The sequence below is a fragment of the Terrapene carolina genome, unplaced genomic scaffold, assembly GCF_002925995.2.
Source record: "Terrapene carolina triunguis isolate 2854851 unplaced genomic scaffold, T_m_triunguis-2.0 Scaffold23, whole genome shotgun sequence".
Taxonomy (NCBI): domain Eukaryota; kingdom Metazoa; phylum Chordata; order Testudines; family Emydidae; genus Terrapene; species Terrapene triunguis.
The window spans coordinates 21,196,656-21,210,079 of NW_020664374.1; the positions used below are offsets into that span (position 1 = coordinate 21,196,656).

At 40.4% G+C, this 13,424-nt stretch overlaps 1 protein-coding gene across 1 annotated transcript in view; it reads left to right on the forward strand.

The window, feature by feature from the left end:
- The window catches only part of LOC112104466 (phosphate-regulating neutral endopeptidase PHEX), a gene marked incomplete at its 5' end in the record, with an annotated part of 114,970 nt that extends 113,608 nt beyond the window's left edge, over positions 1 to 1,362 (forward strand). The window contains one exon of the mRNA XM_026649346.1: positions 354 to 1,362. Within this exon, the coding sequence (XP_026505131.1) occupies positions 354 to 482 (129 nt within the window). The remainder of the gene's footprint in view (positions 1 to 353) is intronic.
- Positions 1,363 to 13,424: the final 12,062 nt, after the last annotated feature.

Consider the following 13,424-nt stretch of genomic DNA (forward strand, 5'->3'; position numbering starts at 1 on the left):
TTGAGTGACAAAAGACAAATTACATTCCATTAGCCTGTTAATCTGGCACCTTTTCTGAATGCTATGAGCTAGATTTGGATACCCTTACTCTGTAAAATAGCATTTTATTCTACAAAATCCCACTGACTTCACTGGAGTTTCTTGCAGAGTGAGGTCCTTCTCAATGCTTTGGGTAAAACAATGTTGGCCCTATGTTAATTTAGAGGAAAACTTTCCCTGAAATTCAAAACTTTTCCAATGCCTGAGAATAAAGAGAACAGAAAATGTAACTTCCACAAATAGAAACAAATCTGAAACTTTAAAGTTCAGCAGAATTCTGCAGGATCTGGGATGTATAATTTCAAATAACTCAGATGTTGTGTTTTGTTTCTTTCTTTAGAGTTATTGGTGCAATGAGCAACTTCGAGGAGTTCCGTAAAGCTTTCAATTGCCCAGTAAATTCAACCATGAATAGAGGTTCAGAATCCTGTCGGCTATGGTAGATGGTCTTTTTAAATCCGGTGCCAAGAGAGGGGTTTTTTTTATATATATATATATATATATATATAAACTGCTGTTTCTGAACTCTAACCCACTGCTACAGCTTCAGAGCAACATTCAGCAATATAGAGAGGTTTTATTTTTTTAATGCATCTTCATCATCTGGCCGGGTGACCTGCACAGATCTAATCATTGTCTGTTTATGGTTTGGAAGCTTTAAAAATTGGACAAGAGAAAGGAGAAGATTCAGGAAAAAAATTGACACTCCATGATTGGATTGCTGTTGATGGATTGCTGCCGTTACTCATTTTACTTCCTGATTTATAGTTTAGCAAGAGCAAAATGGTAGAATCCAATTTTAATCTATTGCTTTGCAGGAGGGCTTAGCAAAATGTTCCCATACAAAATTCAGTCCTTCCAGATTTCTTTAGTTCATGAGAACTGCTACGTAGCCAGCGCTGATCTCCTGTGCAATACAGCATTTTGATAACATGCGTTGTCATTGCACAGCATGCCATAAATGATTTTGCATGATGTTAAGACACTAGATCTTATATAAATTCAATTTAAGAAGTCAGATCAATGCCTGAGGTTGGAGTAGCTCCTCATTGTTTCCATCCACATTGACTAAACACAAAGGTTACTTGTCAAATCCTGGGCGTTCTTCAAGAGTGCCTTAATACAGACGCTCCCCGATTTACGCAAGCGTTCCATTCCGGAATGCATTGCATAACTCGAATTTTGCGTTAGTCGGGAATGTATACCCGACAGTTACCCCCCCCCCCCAAACCTGTTTGTAGCTTCCGGAACTTTTCCCGTAAGTCGGGTTTGCGTAACCTGGAGGGCGTCTGTAGCACCGTATGGCGAAAATCTATGAGTAGAAATGAGACTAGGTCAGGGAATCCCTGTCATTGGGAAACACTAGAATAACTGCATTATTATGTGTAGTCTTGATTCCTGTTCCTAACAGGCACACATTTACACACATGGGGTGTATTTCACTCTTGTATACAGGGCCTGAACAAGGAGGCTGCACCATTCACATCTCATGAAAGCCCCAAGCACTACCTAAGGTCCTACTTGAGCCCCATGGGCTAGGGTTTAATGAGATGTATGTGGTGCACATGTAACACCGAGAGACCCTGGTCGTTGGCGGGCGGGATCGAACATGGGGCCTCTGGAGCTTAGTGCAGGAGTCTCTACCACATGAGCTAAAAGCCATATAGCACTTAGCTAAGGCTGTAGCAGACTCCTTAATCTCTCTCTAAGTGGTCTCGGTGCCACTAGATGGGACAGAACACCACACCCAGAAGGTGTGTGGGTTACACGCAGAATTGTGCTCAGTACCAGCACTAGGCATAAGTGGAGTAAGCAATTGCTCAGGGCTTCAAGCAGCTCAACAGGGCCCCCTATTCACTTTAGTAGTATGTGTGGTGTGTGTGTGTTTGTGTGAGGGGCAAAATATTCCTGCTTAGGGCCCCCAACGGGCTATCACTGCTTCTGCTTGTACTGGCCCTCTGCACAGGGGTGAAATTCACCTGTATCCATTAGGAAAGGGGGAGATGTGACTCAAGAACTTAGCATCTACAATGTTTGGCCTGTTTGCCTCAAAGAGATATTCAGATGCAGTCAACTTTCCAGATGCGGTATGTAATCAGGCAATTAAGTTCTTCATCTGATTTCCATTGATGTTCATAAAAGCATGTTTTCTATTGTGTAAGCTATATTATGTAGTAGTTAGGAAAGAAAAGCAAACAAAAATAACCTCTTGCCCAAGGAAATATATAGAGGTGGGTTTTAGGTACACTGTACAGGGCTTAATTTCACATTGATAGAAGTTTTACTGTAGTAGTTTAAAAAAAATCTTCCCCTTTAAATGGTTTGGCTTTTTAAAAAATATTATCAGTATAAAAACAAGGAGTAGAGGTTACTAAGTAAGGCTGATTTAAATGTTTCCAGCAAAACTGGCTTTAGTCAAAAATCCAATTTTCTATCAAATAAAATTTTTCATTACAGTTGTCTTGTTTTCTGTCTCTTATGAAGGGAGGTGATACACTGGGGAAATGTAGTCTGCCCACGAAGCCCAGCCTATAGAGGAGAATGGGGGCATGAGGGACCTGCACTACATCTCCCATGTGGCACTGCAACAGCATTTCTGAATCAAAAAATTTTTTGTGAATAAAATATTTCACTAAAAAGTCAATTTTCTTCAGGAAGAAAAAAACATTTGCCAACTACCTCTGAGTTCCTTGCCACTGAAGTGTACAGTAGTAATTTTTTTCCTGAAGTTATTTGCCAAAGATGTCATTAAGATGGCCAGTATTTCTTATAGGGCCTTTAATTGCAGAAACCAGGACTCTTTGTTTGAGTAAGTCCTATTGAATTACATGCATGATAGAGTTGCTGTTAAGTTACTGGTTTTAGTAAATTGACTATTGAATACATTCATGCTCAGGACATGAATATTGACATTATTTAGGTTCACTTTGAATAAGCAGCTTAAAGTTCAGGGGTGAAATCTTGGCCCCATTGAAGTTGGTAGGAGTTTTTACACTTACATAAATGGGACCAGGCTTATCTCTAGAGTATGCAAAAACAGTTTTGCAACAGTCGGTTTTCTTTGCTGCTAGGGAGTCTGGTAAATTTCTTTTGTTTGCCTAATGCTCACAGGAAAGCAGAACAAAATAATTAAACGCATTCTTAGACATATGTTAACCAAAGATAATTAAAATCATAATAATGCCTCATGAAGTCTCTTCTCACTACCACTATCTAAGTAGTCCCTTTTATAGCTCTGATCTGCTTTCCTATTGTGCCTGTGTATCACCAGTGTCTTGCTATAACAAGTGTAATATTGTCAGTCCACCAACTATGTCTATCCTGCCAAATGACTTTATCAAAAACATTTAGTTCCTGCAGCTTCTAAATTGCACTTCTGGGTAAGTTTTTGGAGAATATTGAAAAAATCAGTGCATTTCTCCTACCAACAGATGATGTTATGCTTTCCAGTGCCAGGAAGGTTGGAAAAGGTCCTATTAGTGTTCTTTTCACTTTAAATGAATATCATTGTTAATATGTTTGTTCAGCCAATGTTCAAATGTTAGGCTCCAGGTCAGGATAAATGGAAAAAAATTGCCATGTACAATGCACATGCAGAATGTTTTGTAATGTGTGAATTTGAAGAGATTTTCTTTTGTTCCATGAAAAACAAAAACAAACATTTTTTTGCTAGTGCACATTTGGGCTCTGATATTTGAAAAGAATTAGTCCCTGATCTTGCAAAGATTTGTGCACACCTTAAATTTTACACACTATGAGTAGTTCTATTGATCTCATTGGGATTACTCAGTGTGGAAAGTGATGCATGTGCATAAGCCTTTGCAGGAGCAGGGTCTTACGTGCATGAGTAGCATCACACATGAGTAGTCCCAGTGAAGACACAGTTGTACTAATCACCCATGTAAAGTTACTCCGGTGTATAAGTGATTGCACTCTGAGCTGGAGTAGAGAAAGGTTGGTTAGTTTAAACCCAGCACCTATACAAATACCATCTTTCACCTTGTGTAGGTGAACTTTTACATTCTAAAATTAGGAATAAAATGTATATGCTAAATATCTGATTTATAAACTATTTAGAAAGTTATGTATAATTTTTCATGAAGTATTGTTCAACTGGTCACACACATCAAGGGTATATTATATATTACATTACTGTGAAATATATAATTATCTCAAAAGAAATGAAATCCGATGACTCAAGGGCAGAGCCACTGATTTAAAAAGCCTTTTCTGATTATGTTTTTTCATTTTGCTGGTCAGTCTATTGTATTCCCAGTTTTAAGTGCAATCAATCAATAAAAAAGCCATATTGATTAAGAATTTTCCTGTGTGTGCTTTATGGCCAAAGGTGTTTAGGATCTGGCTGTTTTCAATGATAAAATGTCATATTTGTAATATCTAATATTTGTAAAATGTAATAAGGAACATACGTGGCTCTATGGCTATGTGGTACCCGGATTTCAAGGCTACTGTTTATTAGTTTTATTATGGCAGTGCCCAGAGGCTCCAATCAGGATCAGCCTCCCATTGTGCTCGGTGCTAACTCACATGTAGTAGGACAGTCTCTGCCTGAATCTTAGTCTAAGGTTCCAGTCCTGCAGACACACATGTGCACCGCCATACAGCTTTATATGCCTATGTAGTGCTACCAAGTTCATAGCACTAGCCATGTGCATCAATATTTACAGGATCAGGGCCTAGTTTAAAACAAGATGCAACAACTCAGTATTTTAAAAAAAAAAGTGACTTAGACTAACTCACTGTGTCCCTCCCCACTTCAATAGAACTTTTCCAAAATGTTTTTAATATGATCATTCATGACCCATACTCAGATTTTTCCCTTTTCTATTGTTTGATCTAGATCCCATCTAAGTCTACTTTGCAGTCAAAAGAGAATAGTTAAATTGCAATAAAAATATAATGTATGTTTGGAAACAGATTGCTGGGTATAGTCTGTGAGCTTGTGGTGAGCAGGACACCTTTCAATGGATCTCTGCACACACACCAGGATGTGCACCACCAGATATTGATATAGGATTAGGGCCCTTACAGTTGACAAGCTACCTGATTTGCTGAGCTTCCAAGAGCTAGGAACATCCCTCCTGGTGCAAAACTCTCATTAAAAATGCCTTGAGCAATCCACTGCTTATCTGGTATGGTAGGAGCCTGCTTCAGTAATCAGATAATTTTATCACATTTTAAATTTGATATATATAGATATATATTTAAAAAAAAAAAGAGAATGAGAGATTCCCAAGCGATTCTGCCAACACAGCACTATGTTTTATTAACTGTATCAAAGCTGGCAGTTGAAAAGAATCTAGGTAATCTGTTACAGTAATCTGATCACAGAAACAGTTATGGTATAATATTAATCATCCATAAGCAGTGCCAGTAGGAAGACCATTATTTGGATTTTTTTTATTAGAATATATATTTTTATATAGCAATTGGTTTGAGGTTAATGAAGACAGGCTTCAGAAAACATGATGTGGAAATTCAGCAGGGCCATACCTGCTTTTTGAACTGATATTTTGGACAGGCAGAGAGTAAAAAAAGTCAGCCCTGTATACATAAGAAAGGAAAAGTTTCAGAAGTGTTTTTAAGGCATATTTTTACCCCAAATTTTAGGTTAGTAACCAGCCTCCTTCTATATGAAATGACGATGATGGTTAATATTGGGTGGTCTATGATCCCCGTTGGTCCAGTAAGCAGCAGAGGTTTAAATGTAGAAGCATATAATATATCCTGTCACTTGGAAGCTCTGAAAGTGCTCAAAGTAAGTGTTGAATAAAACATTTTTTTTTCTTAAATGTGGAAGACAAATCAATTTACACCAGAGATTTTTTTTTAAATGTTCTGTTAGACTATAATGTTGCCATTTTTTGGCCCATGTGGTTAGCCAATATTGGCACCTAGCCAGGTTAGAAGGAGAACCAAGTCAGGTATTTCTTTGGTGCAATCCTGTTTATTTACAAGGAATGCACACAAAGTCTTGTTTCCATGAACACAGTAAGAACAAACAGGGAGTAGGTTCCTTGTTTACAATTTCCAAGTCTGCGTTTCCAACAAGTCCTGTGCTCCAAGGACTTTTTTCTCTGCTCCCCCACAGGACCATGCTCTCCACCACTTCTTCCCCTGTCTGCTGGTTTTCTAGTTGTGCTCTCGCTCTCTCTTACAAATACTGGGACATGCATGCAACCAATCAATCCCCCACCCCTTGCCTTGGCAGTCAGTCTACATGGAAGTCCCTCGGTCCACATTGCCAGCGTCTCAGACCCTGGCATGCTGTCCATGCTATCGATGGTGGCTTCTATTTTTTCATCTATCACCCTGCAAAAGGGCATTTAATCGTTCCTTCCGTGTTGCCTGAATGAAGGGTGCTTAATACGCCTATCAACTTTAACCATATTTGTCATTCATGATAGCCATTAAAAGCTTCCTGCATATAAATACTGTCATTAATTTCCCACATCAAAACCAAAGACATAAGAGTAACAGACAGTTTATTGCCCACATTCCAGATTGCTGCACAAAAATTAACCCAACTGTGGCACTCGGTAAGACTTGTAATGTACATAGTTTGCTGTTAGGGAGTCTGGTAAATTTAAACTAATCAGCATCAGAGACAATATTGGAAACTATATAATTTAAATTAAACCCTTCACTTCCCTCAGGCGTGTCCTAGCATAACTCATTTATGATGACATAATTGAAACCTCTGCTCCTTATGAAAAAAGTTTGTATTGTAGATGACTATAGTATTGTCTATTTTGCTTGACTTGAGGTTTTGAAACTGAATATTTGAGCACATAAAGTCACTGGGTGAAGAATTCCTCCAAAGCTGAGAAGCACTCCCATCTGAACATTTAGAATTCGGTATGGATATTAATATGGGAGCATGATACAACAACAGTTTAGTAAGATTAGCACATGATGGAGTGATACATTACTAGAATGTGTAGGCAATATTCAGTTAGCATACAAGAGATAGCCATTGATGTGTCACAGGAATAATCTTACAGCCTTAACTACCATTTGAAGTTACTACCATAACAATGGCTACATACCACAAGCTGATGCACACATGACTGAGATTAGAATGAGTTGCTTAGACTATGGGTGGAAATTTTAAAGGTACTTAGTGGAGTTAGGTGCTCAACTTCTACTTGTAATAGGATTCAGGGACCCCACCTCCTTAGATGCTTGTGAAAATCCTGTCCTATCTCTACAGTATGGGTGGGATTTTCAAAAGGGCTCAGCACTGACCTACCTTTGCTCCCACAGAATGAAGTGGGAGGTTTATCACTCTTTGAGGATAGCAATGTTAGCCACCCTAGGCGTTCCCTGCGCATGAATCCATCAGGGATATTCCAACGAATCCAGAATGATGCAAAAAGTCTCCTCAGCAACACTGGCTACTGCAAGAACATCATCCCATCCTCCCCTCTCTGCACAGGCTTCCCATAAAATACTGAGTCAAGTTAAAGGTCTTCATCTTCGAGACACTCAATGGCCTGGGCCCAGCATAGTTGAAAGATTGCCTAAAGCTCTGGGATAAAGAAAATGGTCAAAATGGAGACACTTACAACTGTTGATTTCATACCTTTAATGCTATTTTAGAGCCTAATTTATAGCCTCTCTTGTACGTTGGCAAGGGAGTTAGGTGCTCCGTACAATAACTTCCAGCAGGCAAGGTGTAGCAGGATCCATAGAACTGCTATGTTCTCTCCACCTCCTCCCCCACACAGATGATGACAAGGGGCAGTAGAGAATGATGGGGACGTGGACTTGACTCCACTCCCCGCAACTCATGCAGTGGTTCAGCTGTGCTAGTGCATTGCTGTAGCCATGTTGGTCCCAGGATATTAGACAGACAAGCTGAGTGAGGTAATATCTTTTATTGGACCAACTTCTTTTGGCACGAGAGCAGCTTTTGAGTGCTGTGTGGCTTGTCTCTCTCACCAACAGAACTTGGGCCAATAAAATATATTACCTCCAGTGCATTGCAGCATATACAAGGCAACAGGTATAGACCCAGCACGGTTCCGTTCCCTCCCTGGAGCATGGGGAAGACTCCTGGGTAGCTCTAGAGTCATGCTGCACCACTTTGTCCCTTAGTCTGGACTAGCTGGTCTGGGCCTTAATAACTATTTTAACTATTCAACATTTAATAGAGGGAAAATATGGCATTTTCTTTTAGTTCAGCAAGGCTTTATTTTCTTACTGGTTTTGTTTTCAGTTCAGCAGCAGCCAGCAGTTTAGAAATGCAAGCACAATCATCTTTGCAAGAACAACATGTGTTGAGGCAATCAGTGTGTCTTTATCCATGCACTTATTCGGCTTTGGTTTAATAAATCTAGTAATAGGCTTCCAGAGGGAACAACGGGAAAAGAATAATTTAAAACAAAGCAGTTGAAAAGACAATGCACACACACATTGGAGAAGAGACATTCCAGTGTAGGTTTCGAGGTCTGTGCAGCTGTTTAATTCTTTACAGGATTTTAATCAACCTGATTACACTAGGAAACAAAGGACAGAGCAGCAACAATCGGGCAAAAGAGAAAAAAAATCAATGGGTGTTTTCCTGACTTAAATGCCTTTGCTTTATTTTTTTCCCCCTTTCATTTTGATTTTACAAATGAGAACATCATATTAGTTCATTTTAATTAAAAACCAACCATGCAGCCCTCCAGATAGAGAAGCAATTTTATTCTTTGCCCAGTATATCATTTAATCAAAGATTTCCTAAATGCTTTCAGGATTATCACTGCTGCACCATTCTGATTGCCCTTGGTATAATGGCTTTCCCAGCTGCCTTGAAAAAACTGTAATTGGACATGAGCCCATCCTTTCAAGGGGGATTAGCAACTCTGCTGCAGATACTTGTCCTTAAACTTTCAGGGCCTTATTCTCCATGCCTTGCACACTCATAGCATTTTACACTGACGTTCTGAGTTGGGGTAAGTGGCTGCTACACACAGGGCCGGCTCTGGCTTTTTTGCCAGAGGGCGGCCAGAGCGCCGGGGGGAGGGCGGCGAGCCCGGCCGTGGCCCCGCTCTCCCCGGCGGCCGGAGCGCCGCGCCGCCCCCCTCCAGGTGCCGCCCCAAGCACAAGCTTGGTGGGCTGGTGCCTGGAGCCGGCCCTGGCTACACAAGGTGCAAGGCAGGGGAGAATGAGATCTCTTTCTCATTCAGAAAAAAGCTGTGTGTGAATTGCTGCGAAGTGCTACCAGTTATGCTACCATGTAAAATTTTGCTCCACCTTACTAGAGGATGAACTCCATTAAGCACATGGGTGGTCAGGCTCCTGAGAATTGTTTTATTTACCTCAAGCACCTCTACAATATTGCAAATTAAACTGGAAACGAACAGTTCTGCTGTTCAGTAGTAACAAACTCTTTTCTACATTTTGAGTGTGAACACCTGTGGTCTTCTGAACAAACAGGCCTGTCCTTTTGCACCAAAAGGTCCAAGTACAAAGGGTAACAGAAAATGCTTAAAAGATTTTAAACTACATTTGCTTTATTTTTAAAATGGCTCCAGGGAATGACAGGAAGAAGCAGTGCTGGTAATGGATCTAATTGGATGTCTGTCTAAAAACTATTCTTTGGTTCAACTACCAGATGTCATCTTGATTCAGGAATTACTGTGTGACATTCTTTTGCCTGTGTTATCCAGGAGAACAGTCTTGATAAGGCCAGAATGGACTCAGGCTCACAACAGTAGTTTCTATTGATCTCTCTCGTTCCTTATGGAGAATAATTTCAGTTATAAAATTGTAAGCACCTGAAAAAAAAAGCACATTATTATACAGGATTAAGCTTTTCAAAAGCACCTAAATGAATTAGGTGCTTAGGGCCCCTTTAAAGCCAATGAGATTTAGGCACTTCCCTCCACTTTTTTACTTTCTTATCAGTACCATTTTAAATGGAGTGACGTAAGTTTTAAAAAAATCCACAGAATTTACTTGCAGCAGTGGCTGAAGTTTACGTCTGTTCAGAGGACCTGGGCAAAGCCTACACCCTACTTAAGGCCATGTGAAGCCCTCTGGGTAGGTGGAATTTAACAGGTGAATAGGCCTTATGCAGCCTAAATTTCACCCAGTGTGAGTAAGACTCAGTGCTACGTTGTTCAGAAGAAAGGAGAACTGATTCAGATTGTCATTATTTGTTTAATACATTGTACCTTTACTTACTGTCTTATCCAATGGCAACTTACTGTTGTAGTCAATAGATCATATTTATTAAAGCAGGGGTCCCCAATGCGGTGCCCGCGGGTGCCATGGCGCCCACCAGGGCATCCATGTGCGCCCGCCTACTGGCCGCCGGACAAGCAGCGCCAAAATGCCGCCGAGAAGCGGCAACGTCAAGAAGCGCTACCGCCAAAATGCTGCTTCACGGTGGCATTTCGGTGGCTGCTTCTCCGGCGGCCACAGTCCTCGGCGGCTAGTCGTCCGGCGCCCGCCCCCTGGAAAAGGTTGTGGACCACTGTGTTAAAGTATACAGAGCTGTCATAACTATAAAGGGAAGGGTAACAGCTCTCTGTGTACAGAGACTCCAAATCCTTTTACCTGTAAAGGGTTAAGAGGCTCGGGTAACCTGACTGACACCTGACCCGAAGGACCAATAAGGGGGCAAGATACTTTCAAATCTTGGGGGGGGGAAAGGCTTTTGTGTGTGCTCTTTGTTTAAGGGGTGGTTCGCTCTTGGGACTGAGAGGGACCAGACATCAATCCAGGTTCTCCCCATCTTTCTAAACAAGTCTCTCCTATTTCAAACTAGTAAGTAAAAGACAGGCAAGGCGTCTTAGATTTACTTTGTTTTCTCAGCTTGTAAATGTACCTTTTTACCAGAGTGTGTATCTTTGTTTGCTGTACTTTGAACCTAAGACAGAGGGGGGTCCTCTGAGCTCTTTAAGTTTGATTACCCTGTAAAGTATTTTCCATACTGATTTTACAGAGATGATTTTTACCTTTTTCTTTAATTAAAAGCCTTCTTTTTTAAGAACCAGATTGATTTCTCCTTGTTTTAAGATCCAAGGGGGTTTGGATCTGTATTCACCAGGAGTTGGTGAAAGGAGGGTGGGAGGAAGGAGGGGGGATGGTTAATTTCTCCTTGTTTTAAGATCCAAGGGGGTTTGGATCTGTGTTCACCAGGGAATTGGTGAAAGGTTTCTCAAGGCTTCCCAGGGAGGGAATTCTTGTGATGGTGGCAGCGGACCAAAGCTAAGCTGGTAGATAAGCTTAGAAGTTTTCATGCAGGCCCCTACATTTGAACCCTAAGGTTCAAAGTGGGGATCCAGCCTTGACAAGAGCCCACAAACTGTCCCACCCTATATTAAAAGGCACTTGCCAGTGAACCAGAAACAAACTAATGTTTGCCCTGCGTGAACAGGAAATGCTTTGCAATATGATGCAAACTTCAAATTCAGGATTCATAGGCCATGAATGAGAGCTAGTTCCAAAGAGGGGAGGTGATGTGTCTAGCAAGAGGGAATGAAAGTTTCCAAATTCTTTTCATTTTAAAATATACCATTTCAAATTAAAAGAGACATTCAGTCAGGTCACATTTTTATTTTACCTAATTAAATATTTTATTGTATTTCTTACTAAATGAGAGGAAGGAAGGATGATAAAGGCACTTAATGGGATTTAGGTGGGTTCAGATCCTGACTATGCCACAGAATTTCTATATGACTTTGGGCAAGTTTTTGAATATGTGCCTCCGTTTCTCCCTTTATAAGGAGGAGAATATTTCCTTTCACCTTTTGTATTTAGACTGTAAACTCTTTGGGACTCTTATGTGTTTGCTCTGCTTAAGCACTAGTGGTAAAAGCCTCTGAGCTACAGTAACAACAAAAATATAAATAGATATGTGGAAGCAGTTTAGATTTTTTTAAATAAAAAGCTAAGTCATATATGTCTGCAGTTTTTTGCTTTATAATAGTACTAGTTTTTTTAATTCAAAAATGTGTTCGGAAAGTTCTTAATCTTTCATTGTTCTGAAACCAGGTAGAGGCATAAGCCTTGTTTTCCCCCTAATTTCTCTTTGCACCTAGACTCTCCTACAAAGTGTTGGGGAGTAGTTTTCTGGAGAACATCGGCGCTCCAACCCCTAGATTTGAGCTCAGACATGGATTTTTCAGGCTGTCTTTCATCTTTCAAAGCTTGAATGCTTCGTACTTGACAGAAATGGCAATGCTTTCCATCATCTGAATTCAACTCAGCCCATTCTGGGCAGCTTTATTAATTATGTGCTTATCTTAATACCCCAGAAAATAAGTTATCCAAATGAAAATAGTGCGCTGGTGGAATGCTGAAATACAGTAACCATCCATTCCATTTACTGGTAATTAATGCGCATCATGTGATGAAAAATAGAGAATAGGCAAAGTTTGAAAAAGAATTTCAGATGCACAGTAGCAGGACATAAGAACGGCCATACTGGGTCAGACCAATGGTCCATCTAGCCCAGTATCCTGTCTTCTGACAGTGGCCAGTGCCAGATGCTTCAAAGCAGTGGTGCTTAACTTTATTACACAGGAGGGCCACACATACCTTGTGTGGGACAAACAGATTCTACATATTTTAATAAGATTTAAAGTCACCTCTATTGATTTATATTTTAAGTTCAGCTTGTTTTGTATATATTTAGATAGAAACAAACTATGTACAATATTGTCTATTTACACACTGTAAACTAAAATGATGTAAACATGATGACAAAATGCAGATGAATGGGCTGTTAGTTTATTGTGTTGAAGCAGGCATCGGGCCTTATGAAATGCTCTGGTGGGTGCATGGTCCGCGGGCCGTAGGTTAGGCATCCCTGCTTCAAAGGGAATGAACGGAACCGGGCAACCATCAAGTGATCCATCCTTTGTTGCCCAGTCCCAGCATCTGGCAGTCAGAGGCTTAGGGACATCCAGAGCATGAGGTTGCATTCCTAACCATCTTGGCTAAAAGCCATTGATGGAACTATCCTCCATGGACTTCTCTAATTCTTTTTGAACCCAGTTATACTTTTGGCCTTCAAAAAGTCCCAATTCACAGGTTGACTGTGCATTGTGTGAAGTAGTATTTCCTTTCATTTGTTTTAAATCTGCTATCTATGAATATCATTGGGTGACCCCTGGGTTTTATGTTATGTTATCTCCACACCATTCATAATTTATTATACAAAATATAGTATTTCTCTCGCTCCAACTTCTCCCAAAAGATGAATTTTCGTAAAGCTGTTTTCTTCTGGGATTTGAAATGGTCCACAGAGGGACAACAGCTGGAACCGAAGTCTTTCCATCTGAACTTCATTTCCAAGTCCTGAAATAGTTAGACACAGTTGGCTGATTTCCTCTGTGAATTGCTCCAGTCAGTTCTCTCTCTTC